We start from the raw sequence: 12494 nt of genomic DNA, 5'->3' as shown, positions 1-12494 counted from the left end.
TAAATTCGTATATAATGTATAATTAATTTAATAAATTCAATTAGAATAAACAACAAATTATTTATTTTATTTTAGACTTTATAAATGAATAAATTAATTAACTAATATAATAAATTACAATTAATATAGTAAAATTAATTAAGTAATATATATTATAATAAATTATATTAATATTTAAATATCTAATTAAATCAATTAGCTGATATAATTAAGTCATAGTAATAAATTGTATTGAATGAGTTAAAATAATTAAATGGAAAAATACTCTTCGGAGCATGCCACGTTAGCTCCATTATTAAGTGCAGATATCCGATTTTTATATAATAGAATAGATTTGACTTGGCTTGTAGCCTGCCTGTTAGAAAGCTTGATAATTTTTTTTACAAAAAAAATATTATTTAAAAAAATTATTTTTTAATAAAAATATTATAAGTAATATATCATATTTAATATTTACAAGAATTTTTAAATTTTTAAAATATACAAAAATATTTATAATAAAATATAATAAATTTAAAATATCTAATAATTATAATAATAAAAAATAATTTATATATTTAATTATGTTTTAATAGGCCAGGCAGGCCTGACAGGCCAATAAGGCTAATTAGCGAACATGGGCTTGATCTATTAACATATTAAGACTTTTACAAAGGCCTGACCCTATATTTATTTTATAACAGGTCAGGCCAGACTGCAGGCTCTTGACAGGCCGCCTGGTCTATTTTCATTCCTAAGTGCAATTCAACTGTAATGTTGCACACTTTTCGTGTTGATTCTCTAAATGCGCTTAAGAATGTCATCTTGAGTAACATGGGGGAAATTGGTTCGAATGAGGTTATTCGAGTAGCATATAGATTCCTATTACCGTTGCCTAGTGGAGATTTTACTAATAGGATGTTTTACTAATAAGCACGTTAGTATAATGTTTGATGTGTATAGTAGACTAATTCAACAATATGTAATGGAGTTGTATGCAGAGATTCGTGATGTGTTTGGTGGGTTTAGGCCATCTTTTTTGATACCCATGAAGTATCGGTCTTGGCGAGACCAATTCACTTCGCCGATTCGCAGGATACTAGTGATGTAGAGTTGAGCGAGTTTGATTCGAATTGTGCTGTGGACTATGGTTCGTCCACCAATAATGAATCATCAGAAAAATATGTACCAGATATGGTGATGTGTTCAATTTTTTCTTCCTTTCTCGTTGTTTGTATCACAGTTATCAAAAGTTACAAACCATTATCAGACTCTTCATTTAGATGAGATGCAACTAGATGATCATTTCTATCTTGGCGACAGTGAAGTTTACAACACGGATGGAAGGGTAAAATTTTGAGTGAGCCATAGATTTAAGAATAGAGATGCGATTTTGTTGGCCGTGAAAAATTACAGCATTTGAAGGAACGCCGAGCACAGGGTATTGGAGTCGGATAGACCAAAATACTACTGTCGATACAAGCAATCCTCCGCTAGGTGTCCATGGAATCTTCATGCTATGTAGCATACCAAACTTTGGTCATATCTCGATAGCACCCGGGATGTGATTTGCGTGGTTCTTTCACATCTAGAGTACAGTATACCCGAATGCTTGTGTAGCGTGATTTGTTCCACCGTATTTGAGATCTAAGTAATTATGGATAAAAATAAATACTCTACATTTTATACATTTCCGTAATTATTATATTTAATTAATTTAAATAAAAAATCTTATAAATATCATTTTATATTAAAATAAATAAAGAATATTTATATAATTCATTTTTTAGATTTGTAATTTATTACACATCACAATATTATAAAAATAAATCAAAATTTTTTTATTGAAAAACAATTTAGATTAATAAAAATACAAATAAAAATTTAATTACAAAAGTAATCACTACATATATAGATAAGAAAATTCGAATTCGCGACCTCTTAAATGAATATGAGGAGACTATACCATTTGAATTATAGCTCATTAACATGTATTTATATATATTTATGCATATTGTATATATTTAAATAAATTAATTACTAATTAACTATTGAAAATAATCAAATTTAATATAATAAAATAATTAAATATTTTTATAACAGTATAATTTTGATATGGACACATATATTTTGAGGCTAATTTTTCTGTATATTAAAAAAATCTTGGTATAATACTTAATTATTAAATTTTATGGTATTTTTTAAAATTGTAGGAACAGTACAATACGTCTCTTTTGGATTGATAATACGTCTTCTTTGTATTATATATTTCAAATTAAAATATACAATATAAAGGAGCGTATTGTCAATCCAAAAAAGACGTACTGTATTATTTTTATAATTTAAAAAAATATCATAAAATTTAATAATCGAGTATTACACCAAAATTAAACCAATATGTGAAAAAATAAATCACATCTTGATTGATTTATTTTGAAGGTTGAAACAGTAACTGCGCTTAAAAAAAGAGAGTATCGAAAACCGGACACACCGGAAGTACTGCTCGCGTTTTTGGGGTGACAATTCAAGGTAACTGTCAACCTGATAGCGATTTCACGCTTTGGGGAATTCGAACACATTGAAATCGGAGCCCCTACAGAGAAAAGGAAATGCAAAACGGTACTAAGATCCGACCCGAATTCAGATCCAGTCACAAACCCTGATGAACGAAAACGCAAGAACAACACAACGCAATCCCTAGCTCGAACCCTCGTTCCGTTTCCCTCCTTTACTCCACATCGTCGCACTCATGACCGTCGTCACGCGGAAGCGACGCCGCGGCACGACGACGAGGCTTCAAGATCCCTCTCCTTCTCCCCTGGCGGTGGCGCTGCCGGAGGATCTGATGATCGAGATCCTGTCTAGGGCTCCGGTGAGCGATCCGCTTCAGCTGAGGTGCGTGTGCAAGTGGTGGAAGTCGCTCGTCTCCGATCCGCAGTTTGTGAAGAACCACCTGTCACGGTCGATCGCGGAGATCAACGATCTCGCGTCGAAGGCGTTGGAGGACATGATCGCGTTCGAGCTCCAGCTGAATCATGCGCCTCCCCCTCCGGAGCCGGATCCGGAAGAGGAGGATGGTGCGGCGGCGGAGGAGGAGGCGGAGGAAGACGCGGCGGAGGAAGAAGTTCGTGCGATGAGGAAGGAGCTTGATAACATGTTAACGTTGGTTAGGTCCTTGAAACAAAGCTTGGAAACCATAAAAGTCGATGTGCAAGAAATCATGAGTCGAATGAGATGCCTCCAAAGCTTTCTCCAGATTTATCTCAAAACAGCAACGCAATCTCAATGATCTCTCAATCTTCTCCTGTAATTGATTTTTCTAACTGTTCCTTTTTCTTTATTTTCTTTTTTATTTTCATCTGGTTTTAGTGTCCTACTTTGATATATCTTGATGTTTGAGTAGAAGTTTGTTGAATGTTGAAACCTAGGGACTTAATTTGATATCATATCATCTGATTGTAACTAAAGAGGGGGCTAAGGCGCAAGGCATAAGGTGATTGTGATTTGATTTTGTGGACAAAGACACATTAGTGGTAGTAGTAGTTGTTGTAGTAGCTGCAGTAGTAGTTCTTTCATGTGTTGTTGCTAGTTGCAGGAGCAACAACGAAACCAACCATCCTGGGAATTGTAAATATAGTAATGAATTTCATTTTTCTTAGCTCTTTCTTTTCATTTCTGACCCGTTTTGAATTTTTTGGCCTTCGTTCATGAAGTGAGGAAAACAATTTTAAAATCAAATGACAAACGAGAATTACTTGGTAACCAGTTTAATGTGCCCAAATGCGAGCGTAGAACTTGCTGGGATCTGGAATGGGCATGACTCAGGTGTTGCCACAATGATCTTTATAGTTTATATCAACACCGAAATCAAACTTCTATATGATACACTGGGACTATTTTCTATTTATAATATTTGAAAATTATATTAAAACAAAATAAATGAATAATTGTGGATATTGTTGGAGACTTGGTGCACATATTTGTTATAGAATAATCCTCACTTAAAGCCTGGAAACGATGAAGACTAGTTTGATCGACTCAAGTACAAGCTTAGCTATCAATTTGATCACCAATATAGTTAATTTTACTCTAGTATGGACGAATATAAGTCATGTCAGAGAACTAAAAAGACAAGTGTGTGCAAAAAGTCTGTGAAATGCACTTAAGATGAGCATTATGTTATAACTGATGCATACAATTTTGATGAAGACTAGTTTGATAGACTCGAGTACAATCTTTGGAGTTTGGACATGATTGATGCATACAGTTGGAGGTTAAAATAAAAGTTTACTCGGACTATAAGATGAGCAAATTGAGCATAAAACTAATCAAACAAAACTGTTAATACAGAGCTGCACAACTTTATAAACATGAAACTAATGTACAAATACCCTAAGATGGTGCCCTCGCGATGGAGAAAAGGTTTCTCACATTCCACTGTCAATTATGAGTTCAGCTGCAGCCCCCATTGTCCCTACACCCCCAGCACCCAACAAAGACAGAGCAAGCTCTTCCTCATTCAACTGCCTCAACCCATTGCTCAGTCTCTTCAACACACTTACATCTACTTCCAGCACCCAGTTTGGAGTGCAACCAACCATCAAGCTCACGAAGCCTGACACATAGGCACGCCAAGTAGCCGAATCGCAGCCAAGCGATATCTTACCATCAAGTGCACTGGCCAGAAACTCCATGTGAACTCCCAAGACTTTCTGACGTCGCTTCGAAGCAGATGATGACGAATCAACACCCCATGCAAAGGCTCCACATAGAACTGCAAAGTATGCAAGTGCATATCCACCAAGCATTGAAACCATTCCATCGGAGTTCTCCTGTTGGTTTGTTCTGTGAACTGATATAAACCATGAAGGCAGAGTTTCCTTTATTAGTAGTTGAACCAGCATCAACCCTCCTGATAGCCATACAAATGAAGCACCAAGCGCAGCCGCAAGCTTCACCCGAGACATTGATGCAGCGAGCGATACCTTTCCATATTTCATGCCATCTTTAGTTGCTTTCAGCTTTTCCAATCCCCCCCTCCGCTGTGTACCACATGCAATGTCTCTCACTGAGTGCATCAAGATTGAAACAATTTCTTCTGTCAAGAAAACCATATCTCTGATTGACCGATATGCGCGTAGATATAGGATTCCAGGAGCAACAGGACACATCCCTCCACAGAAATGTGACTTATATCCATGGCCAAGGAGGGCACCAACGCCGCCACTGCACGAGATAGGGGAGTTGCTCATGCCAAGGGTAGCTGTGAAGCAGCTTTTAAGAAGTTGGACTATGGCATCATTGTTGTGGAGTAAGACGGTTCTAGAAGCCGAGAAGATAAGGAAGTCAGTCCAACGTTTCGCCTTTTGTGTCCACAAGGAAGCCACAATTGGCATGCAAGGCCATGGACAACCTGCAGCAAGACACTCCAATGTTTGGCCGGCCAAATTAAGAAAGCGCTCTGATGTTCTGTCGACTTTGTAGGTAATGGTAAGGCTTGTGAAGGCAGCCAAGGGCAATGGAAGGGTGGCAGGAGAGCTGTCCCCTGAGGAAATGATGAGAATTGGTCACAAACTCATTGCTAAATTACATTTGATATTAGTGTTGGAAAAGAAATGGCATGCAATTTGATATTAATCTCAGTTTAAGTTTAAGCAATGTACTAAAGATGAGTATGATGAATATAGATTATAATTAATATATATTGGATAAAGATGCAGTCTGGAACTGTAAAACATATAGCATGTAATATAAACAATTTCTCTTGAAAAAATGCATCATAAGTCAGGGTTTTCAAAAAGGCATTCAGAATATAGGGCCATGAACAAAACCTGAAGCAAGGCTAGGCACATCAACACCGGTAGCAGCCAAAATTTTCTTGATCTGCTCCTCAACATTCAGTAGATTCGCAGCAGGGCTTGGCCAATCAGTTCCATTCATAAATGCAGGTTTCCAAACACCACGAGTTACTTCAGCAGAGAAGTAACTTATTATGGTAGCCAGAGATGCAGGAAGAAAATCAGCCAAATCTTTAAGCCCTGATGTTAAGAAGAACATTATGTTATGACACTGAATTAAAGTGTTAGTTAAGATTATGTGATCTAATAACTGACATACCTGTTGCCAACTCACGCGGAGATAACCGTCCATGATCACATGCTGTGAGAGCAGCATCAACTACAAAGGGAATGGCTTCCAGAATATCCCAAGCAGGCAACTTTGGCCAGGTATCTTCACTTCCAGGCCCAGAAGAGCTACTGCTTCCAGATGTAATAGAATTTTGGTTTCCTCTGTTAATCTTTCTAAACATCATGTTGAGAAGCCCCTCAACTATCTGATGAAAAGGGGTCCCATGAACAAGACCAGACAATGTTGCAGCAATGCATGCTTGATGCTGCCTATACCAGACTTTCAATTTTGGAAACGAGTCGACAAATACAGATTTAGGCGATGATAAACTCGCTATCTCTGAGAGCCTCCTCCTGTTTCTATTCTTGTGGACATTGCCAGCTGACATTAGGTGGTTGTTTCGAACTAAGAGTAGGTATTCAGGAGTTAGTTGAGAACCAACGGTGGGAACATCTCCAATTCCATATTCGATAGGAGGATGATTGAATCTCCAAAGCTTCAAGAGAAGAATAAATGCATTTGAAAACACAGCATGGGCAGATATTTCTTCCCCAGATGTTAGTCTCCATGAGATATTAGGCACACATGACCCAAAAACTTCACAGATAGGCATCAACGAACATGCAAGCTGCGGAACCTGATGAAAGAATTGACATATGCGAAGACTGAGTGTTTCATAATACAGCACTTTCAACTATGTATTTTGAACAGCATAATCATAAGATCATTTCCTGTATGTATTTAAACTTACCATGCCATGAAGTGAAAATATTTGAACGCAATCAACAGATGCAATTCCAACAAAGAGTACATTGAGTATTGGAGCATATTCAATCAGATGGCTGTTTCCTTCAACATTCTCTTCCGGAACTGGTGGAGATAGTAACCTGAGAATGAAATGAACAGTGTGCTCCTGCAACAAATAGAGATCCAAATGTAATTAAGGAGGATGTGCTTTACACACTGAGAAAATAATAAGGTTCTAAAGATGCTTTACTGTGTAACAGAATTTACCTGTATATTGTATCCCCGAATCAGGGATGCCCCACAAAGAATGGCAGCAGCAGATATCCTTTCATCTTCTGATCCCCCGATCGCAATTTCAAATATTTTCTCCAGTTCTGCTAAGCTTCCATCAAATCCAGGAGCGTAAATTCAGTTGCTTTTACCTTTTGGTAATTTACACAAAAAAGAGCATCTGACATACCTGGCTTCAGGAAAGAAAAAGAAAAACTGAAGACCAGGCCATGGAATTTTAAAAAGGGAATTTAAAGGCCACCAACTCATAGCCACCCTTAGTATATTACAATTTTAGTTCAACATGGATTCGTTTTGTACTAAGGAAATTATCTCAGGTTTCAGCATGTCAAATTCATCCATACGGTGATTGATGGATTAGACATGAGATTGAAATAAGAAAATCCTTAAATTTTTTGATAATAGTCACCAAAGGCTTACACAGACAGGAGTGCATTACATACTATGCTATAATAAATTTTCTGAGATGTGCACCAAAAGAGGTATATTACTATATTCACCAATTCACTGGGCTAAAAATACATAGAACATACCTTGTAGCAGGACTTGAAACCAGAGCATTAATCATCATCGAAGTAAGTGGTGCTCCCTTCATAAATGATGACCAGCCAGGTACTTGAGCTGGGATACACTGAGGTATTTGATTGATACATCCATTCACATAACCAGGCCATAAATAGGCAGATGTGTCGAGTAGATTTCGGGCAATACAAGCCTCAACTATCAAATGACGCATGTTTCCAGCTGAAAAAGAAGAACAAGGAATTCTTATTAAAATGTATGCCATAACTAATGCATTTTGTGAAATTACAAGTTACTCCAGTTGCTAAATAACTGAAGAACCATGCTCAATTTCTGAATTTCATTGAAAGTAAGACCACTTACCACAGTCATTTGGCATCTCTGTCATGCTGAGGCAGTCAAAATATTCACTCCCTATTGTGATGCCAGAAACAAACAGCATTGCTTTTGCAGCAGCTTGATTTGCAGCGGAAACAACAGATTTAGGCGGTGTGAGCAAGCTCTGATAGTCACCTAATACTTGGAGACTTGAGACTAAATCATTCCGACACTTTCCTGGAATCTTTTTATCTTTCCAGTGATCTGTAGGTTCACTATCTGTTTCATCAACTGGTGTCCCTTCCACCTCCTCCTCCTCAATGAGATCAGCAACAACAAGAGGTATGATACACAGGAGCATGCATAATCGAGTATCAAGATGAGGCATTGGGCCCTCAATAGGATCTCTTTCCTGTTGAAAAAAAAAATTGAGAATTACACTAGAGATCCATACCACTTGGGCGATTTTCTTAACTACAAAGATATAGTAATTGTATGTCCTTTTTATTATAGCTGAATCTATTGGCCAATTGCTAATAGCTAAACAATCCTAGATAAATGAATAAACATGTGTTGGGCAAGTAATGTTAGCATTAATAAAACTTATGATCTATTCCTGAAATATAAGGCCAAGAATCTGATAACGAAATTCAGAAGTAATAGATGTACAAGTTGTTTTGAAAAGCACATGAAAACACATTAGTAGCAGAGAAAGTGTTCTACCCTCTGAACAAGACGAAGAGTTGCTAACCAAAGGCCTAGAAAGGTATCATGCCATGAGGTACCGTTTACTGCTCGGAGTGTCTTTATCAAACCTGCAAAACACATGATTTTCCATTTCATTGGTGTCTAAAATTGAAGAAAAAATAATAATATTTTGTCAGATTCAAGTAGTTCTTACCCCCAATTACTTCAATTGCACTTGTTGCACTAACTTGATAGCCATCCATAGCATCTTCTAGCACCAGATCAAGAGGAATCCAAAGAGCAGAATGACTTGCACCATGACAGAGTGAAGCTGAAGAAGAAAGATATTCGAAATTCATAACTACATGAAACTTTTGTTGTGAACTTGTTCTGCATTCTCGAGGCAAGAAAATACGAGTATCTGAAGTCAGTTGTAGAAGTGCCTCAGGAATTAATGTTCTTGATTTTCTCAAAATTAATGAATTTGATGCCAGCAGCTGCAGCCTCTGAACAAAAGTTAACCAATGTGCAGGCCTAATAAAAAGGAAGAAAAGATTAAGAATCACACAGAACACACACACAGAGTAAGAGGAAATTTCGGAATGGATAAATAATTTGAGTCCACTTGATGTGCTATAAGTTAAATTAGACTGCAAGATGGAGAATAAAGAGAATACAATATAGAAATACTTACAAATTTTGGCTAGCCAAGTAAAGAATCTTCGAAGAAACTTTATCCTGCAAAAACTGACCAATCATCTCAACAGCCATAAGAGTATTCACAGTTTGCAACTTCTCATAATGTTCATTCCTTTTGTCATTATAACTATCATGCTCATCCAGTTCCATATCTTGATATACTGTGGCCCATCTAGACTTCTTTTCAGGAGTAAGTTCCAGCAACCCTTCATCATCCAACGATGCATCAAGCAACTGCCAGACAATCGAAAAAACAAATTCAACCACCAGAATGCCAGGCTCACTTTGTGATATGCCAAATATCTGGGAAAGATGAAGAACATCATCTACAGATTTCATGACCCTGTCCATACCATGAGCAGAAGAATCAACAAAGAAACGAATGGCTTAACTGGACATTACCCACCCATTATTATTAATAGTTCATATCTAATCTTTATAAGGAATGGCCAAAAGCCCAAAAAAAGTAAAGAAATCTCATTGGCATGTATACATTGGCCATACTAACTAATTTTCTGAAAGAGATAAATGTTATATAGACTGAAGCTTACTTTTGATAATCAGGCCTCTTTATCTGAGATTTAAGTTCAAAAGCATGTCTTCGGAGGAATTCCAAGTATAGTCTATATGCTGCAGGTTGGACATGTCTACAAGGAAGAACCCTGCAAAAAGAATAAAGATATCAACACCATAAATGAAAACACTAATTTCCTTTTATCAAATAAAATTACTGAGAAAGCTAGTAACAAACTGGAAGCTCATACTTACAAATTCTACAAGCTCACCATTTGAATCAACATTCGCATGCACAGAAAATGAAAACATAGGGGTATACGTTGCAATGGAAGAATGTTTAAAAAGTCAAAGTCAACAGAATACGGCAAGTTTTGAAAAGGAGGAAGAAGAGTTATTGACCTGAGAGAAAGGAGAGCGAGGAGAAGCATGGGAGGAACGATCTTAAGAGTCAAGGCTTTATCTAGAAACTTCCATAGAATGGGGACATTGTTGTCCCAGCAAATGTACGAAACGAGAAGCTCCGCCAGCTCCACCGACGGGAGTGCCTCTCCGGCGGAGTTCAAGTTCGAGTACATCTGAATCGCCCAAACCAGAGGGTCACTTCCTTTCTCCTGCGCCGCCTTCGTCAGCTCAACCACCCCGTTCCACGTAGGGCTGCTGCTGCACCTTCCTCCTCCGCCGCCGGAAACCTCCATGCTTCGCAGTTAGCAGCTTACCGCAGTTCAAGTGAAAAGCACAACGGTTGGAGGCTGTGGCGTTTTGTCGTTTTTTTAAAGTCAAAACGGCCAGGGGTAAAACGGGGATTTTTAGCGCGGGTATCTTGTATAATATTTTGTATAAGATAGCAAGACTCAAACATGCCACCTCTCAAATAAATATAGAGACTATGTCATTTGAACTATAATCCGTTAAGTATATAAATATATATTAAAAATAAATTAAATTATATATATTTATACATAAATATATTAGTGATTGATTTTAATTATTAATTTTATATCTAAATAACATTTTTACACAAATTTTATTCTTTATGAGGTCAGATTGTCAGACAGTTAACTAAATAAATAAATAAGACCACATCACCAACTTTCTTAAATAATTTTTTAATTTATTGAAATTTTAGTTTATGCCTTCTCATTTTTTTATTCTTTTTCAGAAAATTTATTTTCCTTCATAACGTATACAATTTTTATTTATATATTACTTAATAGTTATTCATTTGTCGTTTTTATTATATCTTCTCTTTTTTAATTATTTTAAAGTGATAAATTAATAACAAAATACTCGTTTTCCATGATATATATAAAAAATATATAAGGAGAAAAACTCTTAATTGTATTACTTAGATTAGATGCTGTTTTTGGATTTTGCTTGTTAATTATTATCCGAGTGAGATGATGGTAGTTGTTGAATGAAATGTCCACTGAACAGTGAACAGGTTGGCAATTTCTATTTTTGAGTTTAGTGTGTTAGCGTGGGCATTCCCTTAGCACAATTGTATGGGCAACTTCTGAGAATACATGTAACATGCTAATGACATTCCCTAGTGCTAAAGTATGCAACTTTTCGAAATTCAGATAACAAAGGTTTGGTGAATATATGGTTAGTTATATATGATCATACTTTATTTGGGTCCACCTATATACATGGAGTACTATTTATCCATATTTGGATATGAATATATGATATAAGATGAAGGCTCACGTAAAGTTGTTTTTTAAAATTGATAATTAAAAATTATTAAATAATAATTTAATTAAATTTATTAAATTATTAAATAATTTTTAAATATTAATTTTATATGAAAATAACTACATACGAATTTATGCTGTAATTTATACTTCAACCTAAATAAAATTCACACAATAGTAAATACATTAGTGTGTGTATTGACCTAAACTATTATAAGATTATGTTCATCAAATATAAGATGGAGAATATATGATTTATCGTGTGATTTTAGTTCAAATGACATTGTGAATTTGAATCTTTTTTATTAAAAAAAAAAAGAAAAAAAAACAGGCAAGTTGGTTGGAACTTCCACTGAAATTGAATATTTTTTTTTTCTTTATATATTTATATTTATCTAAAGTTGAAGTCTTCCATGATGGGGGTCTCCAAACTAAAGTGGTTAGGTTAGGTAGAGATGATGACTTGGTAGAAATATTATCCCCACCAGCCAAGTAGGTCCAAAACATCATTTTGTTTCATTTTCTTTTTCCTATCCCCACTTTTCCCTTAAGATAAATAAAGAAATTAAAATAAGTTCTTATATAGCGTTCTTATATTTTAAATTTTTAATATTAACTAAATGTTTTTCTTTTAATTTTATATTGAACGTTGATTTATTTTTAATCAATAATAATATAAGAAAGCAATTGTGCATCGTCAGTGACCAATCTCAATCATTTACTAGTGGAAAAAAGAACTCTCTTTTATATATATATATATCCCGCTTTTTATTTTGTGTGTTGCAGTTCAGGTGATGTTTTTTAATAATGTAAAAATTTTGTGCATTTTGTTTTAATATGAATACCATAAATTTGAGAATCAGATTTGTGGTATATTTTTTTTAATTTATAAATTTAAAGGTTAGATTTATA

The 12494-nt window shown here is 35.5% G+C and overlaps 2 protein-coding genes across 7 annotated transcripts; one reads left to right on the top strand and one right to left on the bottom strand.

Annotated features, from left to right (window-relative positions):
* The first annotated feature begins 2113 nt into the window (after positions 1–2113).
* Positions 2114–3637, top strand: LOC140183974 (uncharacterized). The gene has a single exon (XM_072233878.1). It carries the CDS (start codon positions 2729–2731, stop codon positions 3266–3268), a length of 540 nt encoding a protein of 179 aa, XP_072089979.1. The 5' UTR covers positions 2114–2728; the 3' UTR covers positions 3269–3637.
* Positions 3638–4118: 481 nt separating this feature from the next.
* On the bottom strand, positions 4119–10779 carry LOC112795839 (mediator of RNA polymerase II transcription subunit 33A). 6 transcript variants are annotated; one of them, XM_025838020.3, is made up of 12 exons: positions 10288–10779; positions 9924–10034; positions 9368–9715; positions 8888–9207; positions 8710–8801; positions 8032–8398; positions 7680–7890; positions 7123–7237; positions 6860–7021; positions 6097–6745; positions 5811–6017; positions 4119–5524 (listed from the first exon to the last, which is right to left on the bottom strand). In XM_025838020.3, the coding sequence occupies exons 1-12, from the start codon at positions 10581–10583 to the stop codon at positions 4407–4409; spliced, it is 3996 nt and encodes a 1331-aa protein (XP_025693805.1). In that variant the 5' UTR covers positions 10584–10779; the 3' UTR covers positions 4119–4406. The 6 variants fall into 6 exon arrangements, with proteins under 6 accessions (XP_025693805.1, XP_025693807.1, XP_025693806.1 ...); XM_025838022.3 differs by having other exon boundaries at positions 9368–9606; positions 10141–10727; XM_025838021.3 differs by having other exon boundaries at positions 10141–10726.
* Between the last annotated feature and the right edge of the window lie 1715 nt (positions 10780–12494).

Source organism: Arachis hypogaea, chromosome 4, assembly GCF_003086295.3.
Source record: "Arachis hypogaea cultivar Tifrunner chromosome 4, arahy.Tifrunner.gnm2.J5K5, whole genome shotgun sequence".
NCBI classification, from domain to species: Eukaryota; Viridiplantae; Streptophyta; class Magnoliopsida; order Fabales; family Fabaceae; genus Arachis; species Arachis hypogaea.
Note: the sequence above shows the minus strand (reverse complement) of the source record. Positions and strands in the feature narration are given on the sequence as shown.